Source organism: Petaurus breviceps, unplaced genomic scaffold (assembly GCF_028583685.1).
Source record: "Petaurus breviceps papuanus isolate PSGF00001 unplaced genomic scaffold, PetGlider_PUasm1.0 90845, whole genome shotgun sequence".
In the NCBI taxonomy this organism is placed as follows: Eukaryota; Metazoa; Chordata; class Mammalia; order Diprotodontia; family Petauridae; genus Petaurus; species Petaurus breviceps.
Window position 1 is genome coordinate 14,780,039 of NW_027187359.1, and position 27,935 is coordinate 14,807,973.

Below are 27,935 nucleotides of genomic sequence, written 5' to 3' on the forward strand. Positions count from 1 at the left end.
TCTTCTCTTCTCTTCTCTTCTCTTCTCTTCTCTTCTCTTCTCTTCTCCTTTTTGGAGGGCAGTTGGGGTTAAGCGACTTGCCCAGGGTCACATGACTAGTTTTTGTGTTAAGTGTCTGGGGCTGGATTTGAACTCAGGTCCTCCTGACTCCAGGGCTTGTGCTCTATTCACTGCGCCACCTAGCCTCCCCCCTAATCACCATTCTTCCAGGGGCTGGTGAGAAGTAGAGGCAACTCCCCCTACATTTTAGTGGGGTCATTTGAGGCAGGCACAGCTTGTTCACTTCCCTAAGTCCCCTCAAGCCTCAGTGGAGGCTAGTCAAGGTACACACAGATTCCCCTATGGGTTCCTGATGGTTTCCCCCACTCACTGACCAGTGCCCACTTGCTTTATAGGGCAAGAGAGAAAGAAGGCATCTTGCCAACATTAAGCTCACTAGTTAACTTTAGCAATATTGTTATTCTGCGCAATTATAGTAAATATCTCATGGCATAGCCTCAGTAGGACTGTCACTATTATTCTAGGAATTACTATCTAGTATTCTTGGGGATATTCTGGGAGTTATTAGCTAATACCTGGAAACTAGATATTGTCATGGCCATGGATCCTGAGAAACTAAACTAAAAAGGATAACAAAATACTCCTTATGTATGGTGTACAATGAGGATTTAAAAAGTATTGATAATAATAACCTTTTGAGCCTCATTACATTTGTGGAGCATTATTGAACTAAATAAACTTCAGTTTTTAGGGGAACACATTCTCTGAAGTTTTTCAGTCCACTAAGATTGATATGCTTTTCTGTTTGTTAATTTTCATTGTTTCTTACATAAGTATTCTACTGTAAAAAAAAACTGATCTTTTTAAATTAAACCTACCAACATTTTCCCATTTTCTGTTGGGTAAGAATACATTTAGGGGCGGCCAGGTAGCACAGAGAGTAAGAGCACCGGCTCCAGTGTCGGGATGGCCTGGAGATCGAATCCTGGGCTCAGACACTTAGCACCCACCCAGAAACACCTGGCTGTGTAACCTTGAGCAAGTTACTTAACCCCAATTGCTTAGGGGTGGCCAGGTGGCTCAGCGAGTAAGAGCACCGGCTCCAGTGTTGGGATGACCTGGGGATCAAATCTGGGCTCAGATACTTAGCACCACACCTAGAAATAACTGGCCATGTAACCTTGAGCAAGTTACTTAACCCTCATTGCTTAAAATAATAAAAAAAAAAAGAATGCATTTAATGTTCTACTTTAGGTTATATTTTACTTATTAATTTAAAAAGTATTTGAGACATTGGTATTGTAGTGGAAAGAGTTCAGGATTGACTCAGAGACCTTGCCTTAGAATTTGAGCTCTGCTCCTTCCTACTATGTGTGACTTTGGGTAAGTCACTGAAACTCTGTGTTTTAGGTTTCTTATCTGTCAAGTAAGGGTGTTAAACTAGGTGACCTCCTAGGTCTCTTCTAACTTTAAGTTGATCATCATATCATGAATTTTAGTTCTGCATTTATTAAGTAATATTATTTGAAGACTAAAATTTAGTGTAATTGGGGCGGGGGGAACGTGAGAGCAGCTAGGTGGCACAGAGGATAGAGTACAGGCCTGGAGTCAGGAAGACCAGAGTTCAAATCTAATCTCAGACACTAGCTTTGTGACCTTGGACAAGTCACTTAACCCTGTGTGCTTCAGTTCCCTCATCTGAAAAAAATTGATCTGGAAAAGGAAATAGCAAGCCACTCCACTATCTTTGCCAAGACAAAGCCCCAAAAGAACAGATTTTTTTGAGAGGGGAGGGAGGTTTTCTTTGAAAATATGAATACTTAAATAACCTTTAAATAATATTCATTGAAAGGAAATATAAAATTTAAAGATATACTTATTATTGCTACCATGATTCTTAGCCACATTGGTTGATTATTTTTAACATTTTTACTATGCCTAACTGTTGCCCTTTCCATATCATTTTATATAGCCTGCCTCATCTGGAGATGATAGAGCCATGTGTTTTACTTGTAGTGTATGTCTCGTTTGTTGGGAGCCTACTGATGAACCTTGGTAAGTCTCAATGTCTTGACATAGTGGAGATTATTTCAGTCACACAAGTGATTTCAGATCATTTGTTTCTTGCCTTGTAATAACACCGATGAGTATATTGACCTGGTGGAGCATTGGAAAGTGTTGCTTGTATTGAACACATATATAATAAGCTTATTATGTTGTGCCGTTTGAATTTGTTCTGCTTGGTTACAACTAATGATTTGGAGTCTCTAAGATAAGTCTTCTCTTTTCTTAAAATATCTGCCGTAAATTCGTGGATGATAAATTCAGGGGCATATAGTGATGTATGATCATTTTATGAAATTGTGGAGATAGAAGAAACTTTAGTGGTCTTGAGTTCATTTGATCCCTTGGTTATTTATATTGGTGAGAAACCTGAGGCCTGTGGAGATTTTAGCTTTCTTAATTTATCACATAATTACTTAGTGACAGGTCAAGACTAAAATCCAGACAGATTCCTAACTATGAATTCTGGTTCCTGGAGCAAGTTCTTTTGAGTAGCTAGGGCAGAAGGGTATGGGAAGGCTTGTGCCAGTTGAGTGTAGTTTCCCTGGGCAAGTGGGTGTTTCACCTGCTAAGAGTCGGGCCTAAGTCCTTGTTGTACATGTCCAATGAAGTTCAACCCCTCTGAAGATGAAGAGTAATTTGACAGTGGAGAATAGCACATCTCCTAAGAGAAATGACAAAGAAACAGGACCTTCAGTTGTGATGGTACAACATCACATGTGAGAGGTTAGGGATTTTAGTAATGTTTAAGGATTGTGAAGTATGGGGACTGCTGTGGAAAGGAAGTAAGCATCCTCTTCCCCTCCTGGGCTGATAGTTAACCTAGATCAAAACTCTAGTTGCCTTGGTGACCCTACTGAGGACTCTGAATGCGGGTTAACTGCCAGTGCTTTTTCTAGTATATATTTTGCCTTTCCTGTTAGCCTTCATTACCAGAATTGGATTAGATTTTATGGATTTCTAAACATGTGGAAATAGGTGTTACTTATCATGTAGGTCAGTTAGTAAGCATTTATTAGGCACCTGCTTTATGTCAGCCACTGTAATAGTTTTTGGGAGTACAAATAAGTCATTTAGAATGAGACAATCCCTCCTCTCAAAGAGCTTAGGTAATTTTTTTCTGGTTTTATAATATAGTTGTTTTTATTATCCTTTTTAATCAAGAGGAGCATTCGCATGAATTCTATGCTAAAGAGCACACAGTTAAAAAAAACTATATGCCTGAGGGATACATTGTTTGCACCATTTATTTCATAGTAAATTTACTTTCATCGTTGTGTTTGGCTTGGACTGGTTTATTTGCTTCCTTTTTAAGTATTAATATACTGATGGGGAGTCCAAAAGCCCATTAGTGGTAGAAATCAGTTTATGGTTAGAATCTTGTATATATTCTTCAGTATAAAACAAAACTCATTATCTTTCTCCCAATTCATCCCCTATTCTGAAATTTTTTTATGCTGTTGAGGACACCATTTTCCCAGACACCTGGGTTTGCAATCTAGGTGTTTTTTGTTGTTGTTTTTATTTTTTTAGTCTCACCAATTCTCGCTCTGTTCTGTCCCCTCTGCCCCCCATTCAATCTACTGCCAGGTCATGTTGATTCTACTGTCACAGCAATTCTTTTGTATGCTACTTTCTCTCTTCTCACATTGCCACATCCTGGTGCAGGCCTGTCTCATGCCCAGCCTGGACTATTTCAGTAGCCTTCTAGTTGATTTTCATGCCTGAGGTCTCTCCTCAGGTCAGTCCATCCTTTATTTAGCTCTCTGTGATGTCCCTAAGCATAGGTTTGACCTTGTCATATCCCTGCTCAGTAAATATTAGTGGTTCTCTCTTATTTTGAACATCAAACATAAAATCTCCATTTTTTTCGTTTAAAGAATGTCACAACCTGAATCCTTTTCTACCTTTCCAGGGAGGAATAAGCATGATTTAGTATGCCACCAGTAATGTATGGTAATCAGAACACCATCCAAGGTCATCTCTGACTATTCATCTGTTGGTCATGTATTGAATGATAGATAGCAGATGGATAGCCTGAGTGTTGTTGTACTGTTTTTTTTTTTAATATTACACATCTTCCTCTTTGTTGAGTTCATCTCTGATCTACTTTTGGAAAGATATGGTCCCACATTTCACAAGAAGAAAAGGATAGGTTGCAATTTTCATTCTTGGTGACATACTAACATTGATGAGGTTATGGAGCCATATTTATACACACACACTTATACACACATTTACATACACACACATATATGTGTGTGTGTATATGTGTATATATATATATATATATATACATAGACACATGTGTGTATATATGTGGCTGTGCACATGAAAGATGACAAATTGATTCATTGAAGAAGAGGGCTATATGTGTAGACCAGAGGAAAGATGGATGTAGGAATAACAATTTGAATTTTGGCAAAATAGGAAAGAAGAGTGATAGACTGGACTGTAAGTTGCATCTTTGATCCTTACCTCTTAATTTAATGGGGCCATTGATGGAGTAGACATCAGTTGTAGGGCAATAAATATAAGCTAAACGCTGGTATTTTGTGAACTGTATTTGTGACTCATATTTGGAACTAAATAACAGAAGCTTGACCTCAGTAGTCCCTTTAAGGCAGTCACAATCTAAGCTGATGAAGCCAGTAAGATTTATTTTAAGGGAGACTTATAGAAATGGATGCATTGATGCCATCATTTTAATAAGGAATACTTTGTGTTATCTTTGACTTGCTTTCAATTGTTGGAGCAGACTATCTGCTAGATATTTTGGTAATTTTAAAAAATCTTTTGTAAAGGTCTGAACATGAGAGACATTCCCCAAACTGCCCATTTGTGAAAGGTGAACACACGCAGAACGTACCCTTGTCAGTTACACTTGCAACGAGTCCAGCACAATTTCCCTGTACTGATGGCACTGACAGAATATCCTGCTTTGGTTCTGGAAGCTGTCCTCATTTTCTAGCTGCTGCAACAAAACGAGGAAAGATCTGCATATGGGATGTTTCCAAACTTATGAAGGTATGTTTTTATTTGAAACATGAAAAGTGTTAATGAAAAAAAATTAGTATAAACCTATATTTTTTATTTATTTAGGTGCACTTAAAGTTTGAAATAAATGCATATGATCCAGCAATTGTACAACAACTTGTCTTATTGGGAGAACCAAGCTCAGGAGTTGATTCAAGGAGACCAACTTTAGCTTGGCTGGAAGATTCATCTAGCTGCTCAGATATACCAAAATTGGAAGGAGACAGGTATCAAACATTTTCTTGAATTTTATTTTATTTTTTGTAATTTCTACCAAAAAGACAGAAAAGTCTTTCTCTGTTTTAATAGATTTAAGAAATCAGACATTATGGTATCAGTGGAGATAACTGTAAGACAGATAAACACAGAACACAGGAGGGTTGCTAGCACAGGTTCACTCTTGATTTTGTCAGAAAGAAAAGACACTAAGAAGAGGCTAATAATTTTACTTTATTCTACTCTAGTTTTCTCAGAAGAGGATTGCTGATAATGGGAGGACAAACTACAGCATTTCTTAATCACCCTTCTCACAGGGGCTTGCAAGACGGGTGGGGGCAGGGGGAGGGTGCAACTCTTCCTACATCTTAGTGGGGTCAGTTGAGACAGCTTGTGCATCCCCCTAAATCCCCTCAAGCCTCAGTGGGGATCCCTCGGAACAAGAGATTGTTATGGCCATGGATCCTGGGAAACTGAACTCTAAGGAATAACAAAAATCCACTCTACACACGCTAAAATCTGCTTTACTTACACTAAAATCCACCTTACTTAAAATAACTTTATATCTTTTTTCTCCAAAAAAAAAGATTTTCTTCAACAGTATGTAGCTTTTTCTCTGTAGGATTGATTGTAGTCAATTTTAAGACTTTATTTATTAGGATAACAGAAAAAACATAATAAAAATTCTTCATTGTAGCATAAGTGCTATCCAGTTTTCTCACAAAATATTTTGGTGGATCTCTTAAGAAGCTAATTGACTGGTTTAAATATTCTTCCTCTGTTTTGTTCACTCATTGTGTTGGTATTAATGAGCAGTAAAATGGTTCAGAGATATGCAGAGAATATGGGACATCATTGACATCACATCACCAGTTATTGGCTAACTTTATTGCAGCCTTATTACAAAATTTTAGTGAATATGGCAATGTTAGAAGAACTTTGTTAAAATGCCATTTTAACTATTCAGCTTACCTTTCTAGAATCTCTCTCAAGATCTTGTTTTTTATGGTTACTATTGTTTTCTTTAAAGTAGGAAAAGAGCCTACAGTTTATGTAACTTCTCTCAATCAACTACTTTGGTTTTGTGGAGGCTTGTAATTCTCTCTGTGTAACTAATTCAGATCTCAGAGTAATATATATTGCTCTTGTGAGTAGGCAAGTAGGTATCTGGAATGAATTGCCACCATCTTTTGGGGATCTGTTATGGTGCCAGTGAATGAAGGAACAGCTATTAAGGACCTGGGCGATAGCTTCATGGAGCAGAATTGGGTGAAGGGAACAGGCAAGAAAAGAATACAGATAAGAACTCTTGTTTATATAGATAGCTCTTTACCCATAAAGTCTTAGATTCTTTGTTACCCTATAATAATTTGCTTTATCTGTGACATAAGTCTTAGACTTGGTTTGATTTTGTCCTTTTATAAATAATACAAAAAAGGAAGAGAAATTATGTTTTCTTTGCTTAGCTCTGTCCAGGTTACTTTGAAGTTGAGTATAGGAATTAGTGTATAAGAAACTGCGTTGAAGTTTGTCTTTGAGATTTATGTTAGGTGAGAGTAATTGAGGAAATAATGGGGAAAAGCTGTGTTGAAGAAGTACTTATGGTTGTTTGGTAATATGGTGGTTCTAATTGAGCATTTTCCTGCTGGATACTTAATTGCTTTCACCTATGGGTAGTCTCTGTTTTATCAGAATTTGGTGAAAACCATGTAGGGGAAATAAAACTGATTTGTCTCCTCTCCCACACTAAAATTCCAAATGGCATTGTTTGGCATGGGAGTTCTTTAAAAGAAAATCCCTTTTCTTGATTTTTAAACAGTTTTAAACATGATTTAAAATCGCTAAATATGATACTTTGGAGGGCTGTGGTTGTTAATTGATTAAGCACCTAATAGATACTTAATAAGTGGTTGTTGATAGATTCTGTTTAACATTCTACCTCACTGTGTGTATAGCATTGTGTATTTTCCTGGGGCAGCATAAGATATGAAATAGCTCTTTCCCTCAAGAAACTTCCAGTCTTTGGGGAGACAGTACATAAACATAGATAAATACCTAATGTTGAAGGTAGTAAAAAAAGTCTTTCGCTTTTGTAGTATGTTTGGCATTTCAGGATAAAGACTAAGCCAGTTTTGGGAATAAATCTTGGAGCAGATGTGACTCCACCATATACCATGTTTCCAGCCTAGATTTTTGGGCTCTTTTTTCAGGTTCTGGGCCAAGAGCCTGTGATAGGGAAGAGTTGTCATTGGAACTTAGTAGACAAAAAATAACTATCATTTCACCTTTGTCTCTTGGCCTTTGACCCTACTCTGCTCTTAGAATATCTTTATACTGGTACAAACTTAGATGTCTTCTTCCTGCTTATTCTAACATCTAAATCTCAGGATTCATGGAATATTTGTGAAATGGTGCTTTTACGTTGCTCTTCCCATTTAACCACTTCATCATCTTTTTTCCTTTCTCCTAGTTGAAAGCAGTAAATGTTAATCCTGGTCTCTGCTGAATCAGTGTGATTATTCAAGGCCTCAAATGGGTCTTTAATATGAATTATTACCTTGTGTTCCAAGTACAACAACATTACCATATTGATAATAAGTATGAGCATCCATATTTTCATTTCTTTCTGTTAGTTTTGATAAATTAAAGATTTTCTAATAATTTGAAACATGACAGTGTAAAATTAGTTGTCTCTCTGCTAATGCTACATTTTAAACATTTTAGCTCTATGCACAGTGTAAGTGCTTAGTTAAGATTTGTTGTATTTGTTTTTACCTAAATAAACACTACCAAATGTCAACATAACCAAAATTAGAATTTGCTATTTTCTTTGACTGTAACTTCTGGGAGTAGTTTTAAGTCTTGTACAATGACAAGTGATTCTCCTGAATAATGAATGATATGTGTAGAATTTTGGGCAATGCTAAAATTTTGTTCAGTTGCATTTATGTTTTTTGAGTTGTGTCTGGCATTGGAAAGATTTTGCAAGACCTAGAAACTATTGGGCAAATTTAACCTGTTCAAAAATAAGGAAAAGCCTTCTTTTCCATCTAAATTCAAGAGTTAGAGAAATCCCAGTCTAAGGAATTTGGAAGTTAAGGCTGGAAGGAAGGTAATGAATTTTGAGGAAAAAGGAGTGTGTGGGGATATCAGTTATGAGACTCCACTTTGACTTTCACTGAGTTATGATAAAATTATATGAAACACACAAGCCATTTACTCTGTAGGTATATATGTTAGCCTTGTTAATGATACTAGTGTTTTAAAATAATTGCCATACAGTGAGGTATAGAAATTTGTCTTGCCTTACAGGAAAATAGAAGGGAAGAGGATAAGAGAAGGGGGGCAGTGATAGAAAGGAGGGCAAATTGAGGGAAATATTCATCAGATTGCATGCCATCTTGGGGTGGGGAGAGGGGAGAGATGAGAAAATTTGGAACTCAAAATCTTGTGGAAGTGAATGTTGAAAACTAAAAACAAATTAATTAATAAAAAGAAAAATTGCACATACTTAAAAAAATAATTGCCATGCAATTTCATTTGTTAAACTTAAATGGGACTTTCAAATAAAATCTCCTATATTTTAATAATATGTACCAGTCATTATATACTCAGCTCAACAGGTATTTTAAAGTACTTGCTGTGGTCAAGGAGCTGTTCTGTGTATTGAGGGGAATATGAAGTTGATTCAGGCACAGACTTTACGCACCCACATTCTCTTCTAGTTCTTTATTATATACACAGTGAACTACAGATGTAAGTTTGTGACTTTTGTCCCTTACTACAAGGTGCACAATCCTAACTCTCAAGACATTCCTTAACTACTCAGATCAAAGTTATCATATCCTCCCCTGTATTTATACATTATACTTCTGATAAATCTTTTGCTAAATGAGATAAATATAAAAATGTGGTCCTTTGACAGCTAGGTGCTACAGTGGACAGAGCAACTGGCCCTGGGGTCAGGAGAATCAGAGTTCAAATCTGGCCTCAGACATTTATTAGCTGTGTGACCCTGGGCAGGTCAGTTAAGCCCAATTCCACCCCCCTTCCCCATGTTTTCAATTAGTGGGGTGGTGTTTCTGAGTAGAGTTAAAATTGCTAGAGGATTTTTAGTTAATGGCATTTAAGAAGTACTGAACTTCTTGAACTTTGCCAGAATTTCTCTTAACCTAGATGATTTCTAACTTCTACAAGTGTGGTTAGAGGGTAGTTATAAGATGAAAAAGCTGGATGAAGTTACTTTTGTGATGCTGGGGTGGCTACACTAATGATAGCTTTCATTCAGTTCTGAACTGTAACTTGAAAATATGCATCATGGGCAGGGAACAATAATCTGTGACTCAGGTAACTTCCCAAAATTAATGGGTCATTAATATTCAAAACTTTTCTTTCTATTATTTTCTGTTTAGAATTCCTCTGATCTTGAATTGAATGGTGTAGCTTCATAAACTTAAAAAAATATATATATCCAAGTTTACCTTAAAAAACCCCTAAGTTTTCTTAATGCCGTTATTTTCATACCTTCCTAGCAAGCATGGAATTGTAGACTTGTTCCTGAAATCTCAGTATTCCAGTTTTACACTTCGAAACATAATTTCCTGTTACAGTATTTTTTTTTCTACAAACCTCCCTATGGTAAATCCTTTAGGGTTAATAGAAGGTACTGAAAGGAAATATTGAGGATAAGTTGTACTGACGTTAATGGTAGTACTGCTAAATGTTATGTCTTAAGTAATTTTATATAATGTAATTTACATGATTTTAATATTTTTAGGAATTTTGTTGGGTTTTGTATGCTTTATGTAATGTGTGTACTCAGATTTAGATGTCTGTTATCATGTTTTGGATTGAAAATAAAATTATTTGCTTGTTTCTTTTTTTAAGTGATGACTTACTGGACGATTCAGACAGTGAAGAGCATTCCAGATCAGAATCAGTGACAGGTATGTGATAAATGAAGCTTGGTATTATTTTTTTCCCCTTCACACTTAGAGCTGTGGATTCAACCTGGTCATAGAGCATGCTTGTTTTTTTATATATCTTTGGATAATATAGGCTTACAAAGCACATATACTGACTGCTCAAAAATATTTTGACTGAGAGATGATAGGGGGTTGGAATAAGTGGCTCTAGATTTACCTTTGAGACTACTTATATTTAATTTAAATAAAATATTTTGCAAGGGAGAAGGGAGATGGCGTTTGACCCCAAGTAATTAATGACAAGTGAATGTTATATGTGATATAGGAATGTTGTGATATAGGAATCAGAAAATGAAAAGCTAACAAACATAGAATAGCTTAATTTTTTATTTACATGAGGTACCAAAATTGATAATCCTAATTTCGTAAAGCTAATTTCAAATAATGATTTAGTACATTTTGTTTAAAAAAGATAAAGGTTGGAGGAAGATGCTTTTAAGCTGTAACATCTTTCTGTATAGGAAGCCTTGCATAACGAGATAATGTGCTGGACTTAGAACCATGAAAATCTGTGTTCATTTCCATACCTAGCACTTAATAGCTACATGATCTGGGGTATGTCACTTCACCTGTTTCTCAGGCAAATCTACAAAATTTCTACTAAATCTTAGGTTACAATTTCTGTTAGTGTAGAAAATTTGTACAGAGATTTCTCATGATAATGCATGAAATCATAAAGGGTAGGGGTAAGATGAGCACTGATTGCTTTTGGAAGGTTAAAGAATTAAATTGCTTCTGGAGAGAGATAGGATGGATGCCAATGTGAAATGATATTAAAAAACCTGAAGTACATGGTGATCTTTTTTCTCTTTGAAATGTCTTAATAGTTTTTAGCTCCCTAATTGCCATCCTGAGTTTTATAGCCTCACCATTATATCTTCGGATAAGTTCAGCAAAGATTGTGCTTATTTTGACCAAGTACACTATTTGGTGTTGGGGATATGAAGGAAAAAAAAGTAAAAAAAAAAATTCCTTTCATTTCACCAGTGTGGGAGGGTTGATAGCTGTTACTTAAGTAATCTTGGGCAAGTCTTTTATTATCTCTAGTTTTCAGTTTTCTCATTTGAAAAATGAATGGTGGGGCTAAAAAGCCTTCCAGTGCCAAATTTATAGTCAGGTTAAATGAAAAAAAAAAAAACAATAAATATTACTCTGTTCAGAGACTGAATAAATGAAAAAACATTTATTTGGTACTTAACAAATGAGGTATTATTTGTAAAGCATTTAGTATGGTTTCTGGAGCCTAGGTGCTAAATAACTAGATGTTGTTGTTTCTACTCTGTAAACCATTGGATCAAGCACTGGGAATACAGATACGAGACTGAGATAATCCATGCTTTCAGGTAGCTTACTTTTTGATAGGGAGAGAAATTTAAGCAGCTTCTGTATTGGTAAAACTGATAATAGGACCTGGTGGATAATTGGATAATAGGACCTGATTAATTAATAATATCCATTGCTGGAATGTTAGGGAGGTAATTCTGTTGTACCAACATACTTGAGTGTTATTTTTATTGATAAAATATGTCTTTTTCTGACATTGATAAAATATCTCTTTTTCTGACATTGAACTATTTGACAGCACCAAAGAACTTGGTAAGAACTTTATTTTTTGTGTCTTTTTTAGTGATTGCTGCTGAGAAGGAGAGGGTGAGGGGTTTCAGTGCCAGTATAGGCAGTTTTTAGGGTTGAACAGGCTTGGGTTAAAGTTCACTAGAAGGGGGAACCCTTGATACAGGATTCTGAGTTACCATGGTTTGGTGAAGGGTGATTGCCAAGTTCTTTTGCTGCCATGGCTTAGCTAGATAATAGACATTTTGAACATGTGATCTGAAGAGATGATGGATCCTGAAATGATTATTTATGGAAGGACTAGAATACATTCATGGATTTCATATCTTTATTTGGGGATATTGGAATTCTTTCTCAGTTTTTTGGGGTGAGTAAATAGGCATTTTGATTATTACATACTAACTAAATTTAGTGGAAGCATTTGTTCCATGTTTTAGAATGAATTTCAACATTGTGTAGAAGGTCGACCTCTGAGGTCGTCCTTTTCGTCTTGTCAGATTGTTTGATTTTGAATTCTATACTATTTTTTGCCTTTGTTCTTAGTTTTAAGCAATCCCCTTTTTTCTTTTTAGCAACTTGGAAAACATTTACAAAGTCTATTCACTTTTGGCAATATGATAGTAATAATCCTTGTATTGATTTTTCGTATTAATTGTTTGAAAATACATATAGTGTTGCTGATAATACTATATTTTTCTTAGCTAAATCACCTGTAGTGAAATTTATTTCTGATCTAATCCAATTATTTCATGCCTTGAAATACATATACACATACTTATTATGTTGCAAATTTCTTTTCATATTGACTCTAGAATGTTGTATATAATTGTTTTCTCTTTGTAGTCTGCAACCTTTGATGCTTTCCCCCTTTATTTCCTTCATACCGTACCTTCATGTCACTTGAATGCTTAATGGCAAATATATGTTATGTGTTATAAAATCGTATTTCTTCTCCAGTCTTTAAATCATTTTATTTTTTTTATCACATGCTTTATTAACTTCTAGTTTACATCATTCATTTCATCAAGATTTTGAGTTACAAATTTTGTCCCCATTTTTCCCCCTACCCACCACCCCAAAATAGGGATCCCACTGGATATCCCCTCCTCCAATCTGCTCTCTCCCATATCTTCTCCCATACCCCCTCAGACTTTCCAGTAGGGTACGGTGGATCTCTATGCCCCAGTGCCTGTATATCTTATTTCCTAGTTACATGTAAAATAATATTAATAATAGTATATGTGTGTGTAGGTATGTATTTAAACATTTTATTTTAAAGCTTCGAATTCCAGATTCATTCCCTTCCTCCCTTGTCACCCACCCTTACTGGGAAGATAAGCAGTTCAGTATAGGTTGTAAATGTGTAGCTAATACAAAACATTAACATAGTATATATATTGTAAAATACTGACTATATTTCCCTCCCTCCTATCCCACCTCCCACTTGTTCTATTCTCTACTTTGATCCTGTCCCTTTTCAAAAGTGGGTGCTTCTAACTTCCCTCCCCCCCAGCCTGCCCTCCCTTCCATCATCTCACCTCTCATCCCCTCCCCCCCTACTCTCCTATAGGGTGAGATACTCTATTTAGTGTGTATGTCATTCCTTCCCTGAGCCAAATTCAGTGAGAATAAGGTTGACCCATTCCCTTTTGTCTTCCTATTCTTCCCCTCCATTGTAACCATTTTCCCTTGCCTCTTCTATATGAGATAGTTTACCCCATTCTGTCTCTCCCCATCTCCTCTCATTATATTCCTCTCTCACCTCTTAATTTTACCTTTTAAGTATCATCCCTTCCTGTTAAATTGGTCCTGTGCTCTCTATGTATACCTGTAAACATATACACAGTCACATATGTATTCATATGCCTATATACCCTCATATATAGAAATATATATATATTTCTAATCCCTTCAACTACTGAGAAAAGTTTCATAAGTTACAATTATTGTTTTTCCATGTAGGAATATTAATAGTTCAACTTTGATAAATTCCTTATGATTTCTTTTCCCTGTTTACCTTCTCATGGACATAGTTCATTTCTAAATCTGATGGTCCTAAAACCAGTGAGGAGGCAGTTATGCAATTAAATCAGTTATCCATATTAATTGAGGGGAACAGTAAGTTATACAATAAAATAAAACTAATATGTAATATGTATCACTTATGACTTATGTATTTTTGTAATAGTGCTTCTTCCCTTAGAGTAATCTCTGAATTAGTTAAATTCCTTGAATATATAACTAATATAATTAATTAATAATGGAGAGTCCTGTTATGTATCATTAGCTATAAGCTAGTCTGCAATAAGTAATTTACCCTTGATAATCTCCCTATAGGATGGAATTGACTGTATTTGGAGTTATATATGCTTTTTGGAGGGCAGTTAGGGTTAAGTGACTTACCCAAGTTCACACAGCTAGTTTTTGTGTTAAGTTTCTGAGGCTGGATTTGAAGTCAGGTCCTCCTGACTCCAGGGCTGGTGCTCTATTCACTGTGCCACCTAGCTGCCCCCATGGAATTATGTTTAGAGAATGAATACTGAAATAGTATTCTTTTATTTTACTAAATTAAAGTAATTGGTATTGTTTTTAACATTTTATTGTTTCTATCTTTTTATTAAAGTTACTGTATCTCTTAAATAATGACCTAGGATGATATACTATTAGTGGAAAAGAAGTTTCAAGCAAAATAATATGAAAATCATTTTTATTTTTTCAAAATGGATTTGTTTTAGAATATCTTTTTCCATTTAGGTATTTTTAAGTATCTCTAATATGCAATCACATTGCTTACCAACGAATTGTATATGAAGGGAAATTTAAAAAACAACAGTAATTTTTCCTTGATTTCACAACAGTATATATAATGCATTCCTTTCATTTTTGAAGGGCATACATCACAGAAAGAAGCCATGGAAGTAAGCCTTGATGTAACAGCTCTCAGCATTCTCCAGCAGCCAGAAAAACTTCAGTGGGAAATTGTGGCAAATGTCCTTGAAGATACCGTTAAGGATCTTGAAGAACTTGGGGCAAATCCCTGTGTAGCCAACTGTAAGAGTGAAAAGACAAAAGAAAAGCATCTGGAACAACACAACATTCCCTTTCCTTGTTTATTAGCTGGGGGATTATTGACATATAAATCCCCTGCTACCTCTCCCATTAGCAGTAACTCTCACAGGTCACTGGATGGTGTAAGCAGGACTCAGGGTGAAAATATATCAGAACAAGGGTCAACGGATAATGAATCCTGCAACAATTCTGAACTAAATTCTCCTCTGGTAAGGAGGACTTTACCCATTTTGCTACTCTATAGCATTAAAGAATCTGATGAAAAAGCAGGAAAAATATTTTCACAGATGAACAATATTATGAGTAAAAGTTTACATGATGATGGTTTTACAGTTCCTCAGATTATTGAAATGGAGCTGGATAGTCAGGAGCAGTTGCTATTGCAGGATCCTCCTGTGACTTACATTCAACAATTTGCAGATGCGGCAGCCAACCTTACCTCTCCAGACTCTGACAAGTGGAACTCTATGTTTCCCAAGCCCGGAACTTTGGTTCAGTGCTTGCGGCTGCCAAAGTTTGCAGAGGAGGAGAACCTTTGTGTGGACTCTATCACTCCTTGTGCAGACGGAGTTCATTTGTTAGTGGGCCTGAGGACATGCCCTGTTGAATCTATGAGTGCAATAAATCAAGTAGAGGCCTTGAATAACTTAAATAAATTAAACTCAGCACTATGTAATAGAAGAAAAGGTGAGCTGGAATCTAATCTTACGGTGGTGAATGGCACAAATATCAGTGTAATCCAACATGAATCACCAGCAGATGTACAAACTCCTTTAATAATTCAACCTGAGCAGAGAAGTGTTAGTGGTGGGTATTTAGTGCTTTATAAAATGAACTATGCCACTCGGATAGTGACTTTAGAGGAGGAGCCAATAAAAATCCAGCATATCAAAGATCCCCAGGACACAATTACCTCGCTTATATTGCTTCCACCAGATATACTGGATAATCGAGAGGATGATTGTGAGGAGCCTGTAGAAGAAATGCAGCTAACCTCAAAGAATGGCAATGAGAGAGAAAAAAAGCCTGATATTTCTACTCTGGGACACTTGGTAATAACTACTCAGGGAGGATATGTAAAAATAATAGATCTTTCAAACTTTGAAATTTTGGCCAAAGTGGAGCCTCCTAAAAAGGAGGGCACTGAGGAACAGGACATGTTCGTCTCTGTTATATACTGCTCAGGCACAGACAGGCTATGTGCATGCACTAAAGGTAAGCTGTGTTGGTGGAACTTTTTCCTGAGAATTTTTTAAATAGAGATTCAAGGACAAAATTTAAAGTATATTAATAGATGTGTTCTCCTTATGTTTTTATGAGTAACATCATCAGATTTTTAATGTTAGTATTTGCATTCATTTTCCTACAGTGTGTTTTAAGTTACATAAATTAATTTTCCTTATGTCTCATATAGCACTATAGATGCCCCTTTTTGGGAGCGGGGAATGTGGCATGTGAGTTTTTTGCCTTTTATTTAAATGTTTTTGCTTCAATGAATTGGTGGTGATCTCTCTTCATTTGATATAGATTTGTCCCATTCTTTAATCCTGTCTAATTTTTATGCTCTTCCATAGAGTTTTTCTTCATTATAATAAAGGGTTCCCCATTCTCAATTCATTATTGGCTTACCTCATTTTCAACCATACCTGTCCTTAACAATATCTGTTATGCCACTTCTTTTGTGTAAGTTGGTGATTGATTGGTGGTAATGTTTATTTGCTTCCGTCTTCCTGCCTTTTTTTTTTTTAACAATATATCATTAATTTTTGAATTATTCAAGAACCGAATATACAATTTATGGATTATCCAGGTTCCTTCTTTTTCTCTTTTTTCCCTTTGTTCTGTTTTTTGCTTTTCATCTTTATAACTTTCAAAATAGGTAGCTCTTCTCCCAAAGGATGGGCAAGATAAGAAGAGGATGCAACTTACATCAGTTGAGGTTTAGCATTTCTGATGAGTTTTTATGGACTAGGTATTTCAAATTAATTGATAGAATGAAGTTTTTAATTAAAAGATTGTTTATATTGAAATTATTTTTATCTCATCATGTTATTGAGAATTGATGCGTATATGACTTTGGAAGCAGTTCTTTTTATTTATTTATTTTTTTCAACATAAGGCATAGCATTTATTATATATACTTTCTTGAAATGGAAATTTATTGCTATATATTTTGAATGCTCTATTACATTCTGCTGTGCATATGGCATTCTTTCTTTTCTTATTTTGTTTTTATTTTAATATTTAAGTTTGTAATATATTTCTTTTTCTTTTTTTCTTTTTTCTTTTTTCTTTTTTCTTTTTTAATTCTTTAATTTATTAATTTGTTTGTTTCCTTTTAGTTTACAGGATTCAATTCCACAATTCCTTGAATTTCACATTTTGTCCCCCTCCCTCCCCTCCGCCCCCCCCATGGTGTCTTATAATCAAGTATAGGATCTGTAGATACTTTCACATTATACAATGGTCAGGTTATAAGGATGGATTGTACCAGCTGGGATGGGAAGCAGTTCTTTTTAGTAAAATCATTAAGAGATTTGTTTCAAATCAACTTAAAGAATTTAAAATTTTTAGTTAATACATTTTATTTATATACTTTTGATTACTTTTCCATAATTATGGAAAATTTTTGTATGTCTTTTTCGTTTTATTGCTTAGTGTGGGAATAATCTATTGAAACAAATATACTATCGACAATTTGTATTTACAATTTTAGCCTCTTTTAAATATAGTAATCATGTATCATATAGACAACTATAATGTTTAGTTTTGAGCATTTGTTGAGTGAGTACTGTATGTTAAAACTGCTCTCAATAGTTTGAAATGTTTTTGCTAAAACATTTTGTTAATAGTAAAAATTGATAGGATAGTATGGTTTTAAGGTTGCATTAGAGAAGAATGAGTTAAATTCAAATGTATGGTTTATTTTTCTAAGTTTATGGTAGCATGAATTCTCTTGTAAAGCTTGCTGAGAATACTGTCTCATAATGGTGATTTTTCCATTGATTGTATCTAATATATTCAAAGGGATTTTAAGAATGCAAGTGTTAGGAAGTTGAAAAGATGCAAATGTATAATTTTAAAAGAAAGATATATATTTTTTTGTACATCATAGCTGCATTTTGAAATGGTCAGAGTAGTATGTGGTTCTACATATTTCCCCTTAAAATATACGGAGGTGTGACATGTCAGGATAAGACAAAAAAGTCATTATATAAGACAACTTTTAGTTACAAAATCATTTTAGAAGGGGGAAGCTTTCTCAAGTTTCTTATCCTTTGATCAACATGAATTTTTAGTCTGTGGAAAAGAGTTGAGTCTCCATCTCGAACTCTGTGGAAAAAGGGACCTGATACCTTTAAAAAAATTATCTGAGCCCTTATAGGACCTGCCCAGATCATTACTTTTTTTTTTTTTAGCAGCACTTGAATTCTTATATCCATTTGTCTTCTTAGAGTAAGTTTAATTGTGAATAAAGAATGTGTTTTGAATAAGTCATTCAGGAGTGTGGAATGGAATTTAGGGACCTAAGACTTTCTCAAGGGTTGATTTTGTGTCCTCTTAAAAAAAAAAAGACTTCAGGTCATGCCATTTTTCTTCATGATATACTTTGTGTTGTGAAGAAATGTCTTTGCAAACCTTCATGTACTATATTTGTATGAAATGATTTGTTGAAGAGATTGTAATCCATAAAGTCCATTTGTTACCAGCAGGTCATGTCTAGTATCTATAATTGATGATATGTATATAATTCACTATTTTAAGTATCTGTTTTTTAATCAGTCAATTAATTAATTATTTTTCTTTTTGAAAGGCAGTTGGGGTTAAGTGACTTGCCCAATGTCAAGCACAGGGCTAGTTTTTTGTATTAAGTGTCCGAGGTCGGATTTGAACTCAGGTCCTCCTGACTCCAGGGCCGGTGCTCTATTCACTGTGCCACCTAGCCGCCCCATCTGTTTTTAATTTTAGGTATAAATTACTGTGTTGTAGCTAGGTGCTTGGGATTTATGGCAGAATTCTTTGACTAGAAGAAAACAACTAGTCTAGAATATTAATTACAGTATAGAATGTGCATATACCTAGAGAATTCAGTTATTCACTTACTTCTTGTCTTGATGTTGAGTAAAAAGATTCAACAAACACTTATTAAATACTCACTAAGTGTAATTTCAGATCTTGGGAAAATAAAAAGATAAATCAATGGGCAGAGATCTGAGGGAATGGAGATACAGCATCTGTTATGCCAGGTGCTTCACAAATATCTCATTTAATACACTAAGTCCAACTTTAATTTCTTCATTCATTGTCTCTTATTTTTAGGGTCTTAAAAAGTGTTATCATAGATATATGTGAAAATTTATGATTGTATTTATTTTGGAGACTGATAAAATTTAAGTGAAGTTATGTCTATGTCATCAGTGATTATTGTAGCACAAAATTTGACCAGAAAACTACTGTTTTTGCCTAGGCCTTTAATGATTTGTTGAGCTTACTGTGAGTTTAAATTTCTTTCTTTGTACTTATTTCTACAGTGTCTGATAGAATAGGCACTTTTAGTGAATGCTTATTGATTGGTTGATTTTTTTCAAAATGCAAAGTTGATATCTTAAAAAGCTGACACACTGGGGGTGGCTAGGTGGTGCAGTGAGTAGAGCACTGGCCCTGGAGTCAGGAGGACCAGAGTTCAAATTTGGCCTCATACACTTAACACAAAAACTAGCTGTGTGACCTTGGGCAAGTTACTTAACCCCAATTGCCCTCCAAAAAGCAAAAAAATTGCCACACCAGTTGATGCTATACTGAAATTAGCCTTCTGTTTTGAGTTAGGACTTGGCTTTCTAATTTTCCTGTGTGACCTTGGCACTTGACTAAAAAATGAGGTCATTGTACTTGTTAACCTATCAGATTTTTTTCAAGATCTAAATCTATGATGTCATTACCCACTGATCTGCTTAGAGATTTGAGAGACTTTTAAACCTGATGTTATGGTTACAAATTGGGTAGGACTCATGTCCCTTTTTCCACCTGTGCCCCAATGGAAAACCAGTCAGATGAGGGCTTTCCCATCTACCCTCACAACTGATACAAAAAAAAAAAAATCTCTCTTTGATTAACTAATGAATGGCCCATCTCAAGAAATAACCACAACACCAAAATTTCAGTAAAACAAAATAAATTTCTTAGAATTTATTTGAAAAAGTTTGACCAGTATTGTTTCCTGCTAATTTTTCATTATAAGGATTCTAGTGTAATAATACTTCATTTTATTCAACATTGTTGTTATGTGAACATTATATAGTCAGCTGTCTTTGTTAATGATGAGTTTTCACCATATTATAGGGGGAGAGCTTCATTTCCTCCAAATTGGAGGAACTTGTGATGACATTGATGAAACTGATATACTTGTGGATGGATCCCTTTCTAAAGGAGTTGAACAGTCATTAGAAGGTTCCAAGCCCTTATCTAATCCTTCAAGTCCTGGTATTTCTGGTAAGAGATTAACAGTTTTATTGACCTGTTTGTCCTTTGTGATATTTCTTGAGTTTAATTTATAACAATCATTCTCTTTCTGATACAACCCACCCCCCTTCCCCTCACACTTGTTGGATAATTTTTTAAAAAGTTTTTTTCTTTTTGCAATTAACCGCCCATCTTTTAATGGATATGGTGATGATGCTTATACTTAGGGTATTTTTTGTAATTGATTGCTTAATGGTATTGGGCCTGGATATTTCCTTGAAATATCCTTGTTTATATGAATCGAGTTTTATGTAGAATCACAGATTATGAAGTAACCCAGAGAATTCTGGCCTTTAATAACAGATCATTTTCATAAGGTTGTCAAGGGAGTGGGAACCCATTATTTTTCTAGGAAGCCTATTTCATTTTGGGACAGGTTCAGTTGACCAGAAATTTTTTCTTATATTCTTAAATCTTACACTTCACTTCTTCTACTCACTGTTTCTTTTAGGAGAACATTAACAAACAGTTATCATTTGCTTTCCTCTCCTTTGCTTCTCTCAGGCAATATGTTCCTAGTTTATTGGATCCTAATAATGGGATTTATCGTTATATGTTATTGATAAATATTATTATTATTGCTGTTTTCTCCATCTTAATGATCCTTCTCTGGATATGCTTTAGTTTGTTAGTTTCTTTCCTAAGGTACGATCCCTAGAATTGAACACAATATTCCTGATGTATTCCAATCACTGGAGCATAATCGTTTTTCATTTAGACAGCATGACATTTTGGCTATAGATTTAAAACCATGAAGTTTTTTTGGCTCACGAATTGACCCATTGAACTAAAAAACCTTTTGTCTTTTTCATGGCAGCCCTTGCCTAATTTCATATATTTGTGCAGTTGATTCACTCAATGCCAGTGTAGAACTCTGTGTTCATAGCCTTCTCATGAAGATTTCTTGAGTCCTGGCTTTGTCATCTAATTTGTTAGTTCTCTAAACTTTGCAGATCTGACGTTGACAGATATTGCATATCTGTGATGTCATTGATGTATATACTCCCACCAAATTTATGGATTACAGTGCATCCATGTTCTTTTATCCTTTGAGATTCTTTTTTCTATGTATTTCTATAGATCCTCTTCACGTATCCCAATGGGGGCCTGCCTTTAGATTTCTTGACATTGCATGAACACTATTGAAAATACAGTCTTAGATCTTCTATGCATGCTGATGAACTGAGCAGAGCCAAAGATCTTTCCCTTTTCCCTTCATATCATTCCAAGTTCACATTAGCCCATTAATGACTACTTTTTAATTCTAATCACTTAGTTTTAAATCAATATCTCTATCCAACAGTGATGACATGAGGGATTTTCTCAAAATGTAATGCTAAGATATAAAGTATTCCCAGATTAACCAATCTCTCCTGTCAAAAAAATAAATAGGATTAGTTTGGAATAATCTATTGTTCATGAAGTTATACTGTTGCTTAGTGAGGATAGCTTCCTTTTTCTAAATGCTTATAATCAGCCCTTTAAGAATATTTTTCAGAATTTTTGCCAGAAATTGATATTTGACTTGCTGGTCTGTGATTTACAGATTTCCCTGGTAAGTCCTTTGTGATACCTCCATGGCAAGTCAGTCATTCTCTTTGATTTTTCATATCTGCACAGCAATTTCATCTACCCTTAGCATATAGTTTATCTAGATTTGAAGACTTGAGCACCTCAGCAATGAAGTAGCTAGGTACTCCCTTATTAAATTCCTCTTTTAGCTTAGGCTTTCATCTCCTGTGCAATCATCTTTAATATCTTCTTCCCAGTTTATAGATCAGTTTCTTTGACTGAAAAAAAAGTGGAAGCAAAATAACAATTTAGTAATTCTGTCTCTCAAGTGTATATTACCATTTTATCTACCCTGAATATTTATCCTTTTTTTTTTTTGATGTTGTTTTTAGCCCAGTATAGCCAAAATAAGCCCATTTTTTGGTTCTTAGAATTCATTAGCATTTTTCTCCAGCCTCAGATAATTTCCTAGTGCTTCTAGAATTAAATTCTAATTTTAAATTTACAAGACTACATACCTCTTTTGTCTGTACTTTCTATTACCTACTCTTATTTGTGTCTTTCATATATGTTTTAAAAATGTAGTTTGGAAAATTTGTTAGCACTGTGTCTCTTTAGATTGCTTTTTTTCTTTCTAATTAGAATAATTTTTCTTCAAAATTTCATCTTTATAACTTTGTATGCGTATTGGGTTCTTATTCCTTAGATAATTTTATTCTTTTTCTGAACCCTGAAATCCAGTATCTCAAAATCTAGAGTGCAGGGTGGATATAACATAGCTTTTTTTATTCTCATATGAGTATAAGATGGAGAAGTTACTCATTCTCTTCCCCTCAAGTTCTCATCCAGTTTTCTTCAGTACCCTTATAACTTGTTGGTTATAAACAGATCCAAAATAGCATTTCCCATTTGCTCTCTTCCCACTTTATGAAGACTCTAGTTATCAATAAGGCATGTTAAAAATTGGTCAGCTTCTTTTGGCAGAAAGAGAAAGCATTCACAAAATTCATATAGTGTTCCAGCAGATAGATAGCATGCTATCTACAATTATACTTGTCACTTATAATTTATAATATATTTTCATTTCTTTGCTTTTACCTTGTAGTCTGTAATTTTTTTTTCTGTTTCTCATTGTATTATTCTGTTCTTGTGTGTTTTCTGCCATGCTTGCCTTGCATTCTACTTTATGTATTTACTCATGATAATATATCTTCCTAGTGTAAAATTGATTTCCTCTGCTCTTTTATCTATCCTGATATTTTTTGAATAAGATATATCTTAAAAGTCTTATTCTACTATGCCTACATCTGTTGCCTTGTGAAAACCTCTATTTTGCTTTATTAAAACTAGATTCTTATTCTCATCCCTTGGATATTTTGTGAGTTGTTGATCCTTTATGCAGGGCTTTTCTTATGTTGCCACTTTATGTGGCACCAAATTTAACTGGTGTTTGTGAGAGAATTCTCCCTCTCCATTTTCATTTGATAGGAGTTATATTCTAAGCAAGTCTCTTAAAATCCATGCTATATCATTGTTATGGGGAAGGTTTTTATTTTCTTTTTGGAGGGCTATTGGGGTTAAGTGACTTGCCCAAGGTCACACAGCTAGTTTTTTTGTATAAGGTGTCTGAGGCCAGATTTGAACTAAGGTCCTCCTGACTCCAGGATTGGTGCTCTATTCACTGCGCCACCTAGCCACCCCTATGGGGAAGGTTTAGAAGAGAGTAGTACTATTTAGCTTGATGGTGAATATGAAATAATTTTCATAATTGAGTTGATGGAACTAGGGCTAAAATGAGGAAATTGCAGGGTTCCCTCCTTATGCTGAGGTATGTCTTCATAGGATGGCTTCATTATTTCTGTAGATACAAATTTTTAGAACTTAATATATGCCTGTACTCAATGTCAGTTCATTTCATCAAAGAGGGGTAAGGTTTTTGTTCTTTGACCTTGAAGGGCAGAAGTAGGAGCGATGAATAGAAATTAACAAGCCAGTTTAGGCTTGGAATCAGGAAAAAATTCCTAACAATGAAATCCATCCAAAAGTACTATGGGCTACCGTGTGAAGTATTGGGTTTAACCTCTTTGGAGGTGTTCAGGCTGGATGCCTACTTGTTTATGTGTGTTATAGTAGAGAATCCTTTTATGTATGACTTGTATTAGATGTCTTTGCTCTAATTATACTTCTGTGATTCTTTGTTTCTCATTTCTTCAGTAAGTCCCCTACCATGTGTAACAGTGCTAGAGGTAAAATAAAAAGAAGAAAAACTAGACCTGAATTCAAGGAAGTTCCATTTTTCTGTGACTATCAAAAATATGGAGGGGCAAAAAAGATAAGGAATAAGATAAGACCATTGCCCATTTGATTTATCAGTTAGTAGGACATGGGTAATTTTGGAGAGAATAATTTTTGTATGGTTATGAGATTAGTTTGCAAGGGGGTAGCAAAGTGAATAAAAGGTGAAGAATTAGATAAAAGGAGTAAAGGTGTCTTTTAGAAATTTAGCCATGAGATGGAGAAGAGATAATGATGATAGCTTGAGAATGGCAGCTATGATCATAAAGTTAAAAAAAATTTTTTTTTTTAAGTTGGGCAAAACTGGGACATGTTTGCGGCTAGCAGGGAAGGAGCTAGTAGAAAAGAAAAAACCCAAAGATGCAAGTTCCTCAAGAAAAGGTGAGGGGATGGGACTAAGGGCAAAAATAGGGATTTAAGAACAAGTCAGTGAACAAATGTTTATTGAATTGTTCTGGGCACTTAATTCTTGCCTTTAAATCCTTTTCTTAGATCCATTTTGGGGAAGATAAATCTGGCATATAAAATAAACCACAGTCCTAGGTATTTGATGCTAAATCAGTGTAGATAATAATTGTGTCCTTTTTTAAATCTTTTATTTAGTAGTTTATTTTTTCCCAGTTACATGTAAAACAATTTTCAATATTTGTTTTTAAAACTTTGAGTTTCATATTCTCTTCCTTCTTCCTTCCCTACTTCCCCCTATTGAAAAGGCAAGCAATTCAATATAGGTTATACATGTGTAGTCATATAAAACATATCCATAATAGTCATGTTGTGGGAAAAAAAACCCTAGACAAAGGAAAAAAACCCTCAATAAAAATAAAATAAAAAGTATGTTTTAGTCTATTCAGACACTATCAGTTCTTGGGGATGGATACCATTTTTCATCACAAGTCCTTCAGAGTTGTCTTAAATCTTTGTATTGCTGAAAATAGCTAAGTCATTCACAGCTGATCATCTTATAATATTGCTGTTACTTTGTACACAGTATATTTCACTTTGCATCACCCCATGCAAGTCTTTTCGTAGAGCATCTTGCTTATCATTTCTTATAGTATAATAGTATTCTGTCATAATCACATAACACAGCTTATTCAGCCATTCCCAATTGATGGGCATCTCCTCAACTTCTGATTCTTTACACCCACAAAAGAGCTGCTATAAATATTTTTGTACGCATAGGTCCTTTTCCTTTTTTTTTTTTTTCAAATCTCTTTTGGGCTACAGATGTAGTAGTAGTATTGCTAGCTCAAAGGGGGTGCAGTGCAGGTTTTATAACCCTTTGGGCATAGTTCCAAATTGCTCTACAGAATGGTTGAATCAGTTCAAAACTCCACCAGCAGTGCATTAAAATCTCTAAATTTGACTTTCTAAATGTACTGTGTTCTGGAATGGTCCAAAAATAAATTTCATCCAGATATGATTCTTATAGTATCTGTCATTTCACATTGTCAATAGTTTTACTTTCTTCCAATAATTTACATGGTTGAAAGTTTATTGTACTTTTACATTAGTTATTTTTATACTGTTATTTGATAGTAAGCATTATACTATCATAGGCAGTAAAATTTTTTTGTGTTAAAAGAAAGAAAAAATTATTATAAGTGTAATACATAATTGTCATGGAGACATCAGAATGCTTTTAGACAGTATAGACTAACATTTGAATCCTATACAATAATTAGTTAACATTATTAAGCTTCATAAACACATTTAACAATTCCTTTTAATGCTAGACCACATTTTAAAACAATCCTAATAAATTGATGAGAAATGAGGGGATTTTTCTACAAAAGTTCCCTGCCTTTGTTTTCCTAAGTTTTTCATTCTTTCTACTTTATCTTCTATAAACTGGAACCAGAACACCTGTATATATGCTTTCTATATATTCAAAGATGTCAGTGTTTAGAGGAGAAAAATATTTTTGCTATTGTTGTAAGACCTATGAATGAATCATGTCTTATACATGTAACTTAAGCCAATAATGAGTGATAGAAAATGTTCCCAACATTTGATATTAATTTTTTTTTTTTAAGCAATCGGGGTTAAGTAACTTGCTTAAGGTTACACGGCCAGTTATTTCTGGGTGTAGTGCTGAGTGTCTGAGCCCAGGATTCGATCTCCAGGTCGTCCCAATACTGGAGCCGGTGCTCTTACTTGCTGTGCTACCTGGCCGCCCCCATTTGATATTGATTTAATATATTTAGTCTGATGATGGTCATCCATTCTTTCAACATATATTTTTATTGAGCATCTAGTGAAGCATTGTGCTATATTCATTGATGATATAAAAATGAATGGAGAAAGACAGTCACTACTGTCTCAGTAGATCATAGACTTTGTAGGCGAGGTAGGATGATCAAAGACATTATAATTGAAGATAGGATGTTAACTTCTAATAAGAAGGATCCAGAAAAAGAATTATATGAGAATTTAGGAGAACAAATTAATTTATTTTGATTTTGGGCCATGTTTATCACTTAATGCTAGGTGTAATTGTATGTATTTTGAACTACAGAGACACCTTATTTGGTTATGTTTAACATATCTTATAACCAATAGCCATATAATTTATAGATTGTAGGACCTAGAATTCAGTTTTTAGGCTAATATAGCCTGGCCAGAAATTTTCCTTTATGAGTTAGATCAGACTTGGTGGTATAGGCCTATCATTGTTTTCTTTGTAATACTGTCTTTTTTTAAATAATTTTGGTTTTCAACATTCATTTCCATAAGTTTTAAATTTTCTTCCCCTCCTTCCCCAAGATGGCATGCAATCTGATATAGGTTCTATATACATATTCCTATTAAACATATTTTCATATTAGTCATGTTGTAGAGGAGAATTATAACAAATGGGAGAAACCTTGAGAAAGGAAAAAAACAAAACAAGAAAATAGTCTACTTTGTTCTGCTTTCAGACTCCATAGTTCTTTCTGGATGTGGATGGCATTTTCTATCATGAGTCCTTTGGAATTGTTCTAGGTCCTTGTGTTGCTGAGAAAGTCTAAGGCTATCAAAATTAGTCATTGCACACTGTGGATCTTACTGTGTTCAGTGTTCTAGTTCTGCTCAGCATCAGTTCATATAAGCATAAGACTTTGTCTTACTTTTTAATCTGTGCTTGTTTTATGTAGTTACTTAAGCATATTCCATTCATGTCAGTAGAACACAAGCTCCTAGAGAATAGGGGATGACCTTTTTTTTTTTTTTTGGTTTCATCTCTCTCTAAACCAGTATTGTTAAGCTTGTAGAACATACTTAATATGACTAGAACGTACTTAAATTTGACTAATTGTCTAAACACATGTTCATCCACTTGTCTTGGTAAATTGACAAATGTTATGATTGTGCAGACAAGAATATATATTAATAAAGCTTTTTTACTATCTTCTCCTTTTTCTCTTCCTTATCAACCTATATTAAGGAGTTGATCTTTTGGTGGACCAGCCATTTACTCTTGAAACCATGACATCATTAGTGGAACTAACCCGCTTTGAGACCTTAACCCCACGGTTTTCAGCCACTGTTCCTCCATGCTGGGTGGAAGTTCAACAGGAACAGCAGCAACGACGGCATCCTCAGCATTTGCATCAGCAGCACCATGGAGATGCAGCTCAGCACACTCGAACTTGGAAACTGCAAACTGATGGGTAAAGTGTT

At 34.7% G+C, this 27,935-nt stretch overlaps 1 protein-coding gene across 8 annotated transcripts in view; it reads left to right on the top strand.

Moving 5' to 3' along the window:
• Positions 1-27,935, top strand: part of BIRC6 (baculoviral IAP repeat containing 6) — a 317,039-nt gene that overhangs the window by 74,659 nt on the left and 214,445 nt on the right. For all 8 annotated transcript variants that reach the window (XR_011165250.1, XM_069072166.1, XM_069072160.1 and 5 more), the window contains exons 6-12: positions 1,973-2,055; positions 4,869-5,091; positions 5,167-5,327; positions 10,204-10,262; positions 14,763-16,157; positions 20,283-20,432; positions 27,700-27,925. Coding sequence is in view for 7 of the 8 variants with exons in the window: in XM_069072166.1 (XP_068928267.1) it covers positions 1,973-2,055; positions 4,869-5,091; positions 5,167-5,327; positions 10,204-10,262; positions 14,763-16,157; positions 20,283-20,432; positions 27,700-27,925 (2,297 nt within the window). In the remaining variant the exon portion in view is untranslated. The remainder of the gene's footprint in view (positions 1-1,972; positions 2,056-4,868; positions 5,092-5,166; positions 5,328-10,203; positions 10,263-14,762; positions 16,158-20,282; positions 20,433-27,699; positions 27,926-27,935) is intronic.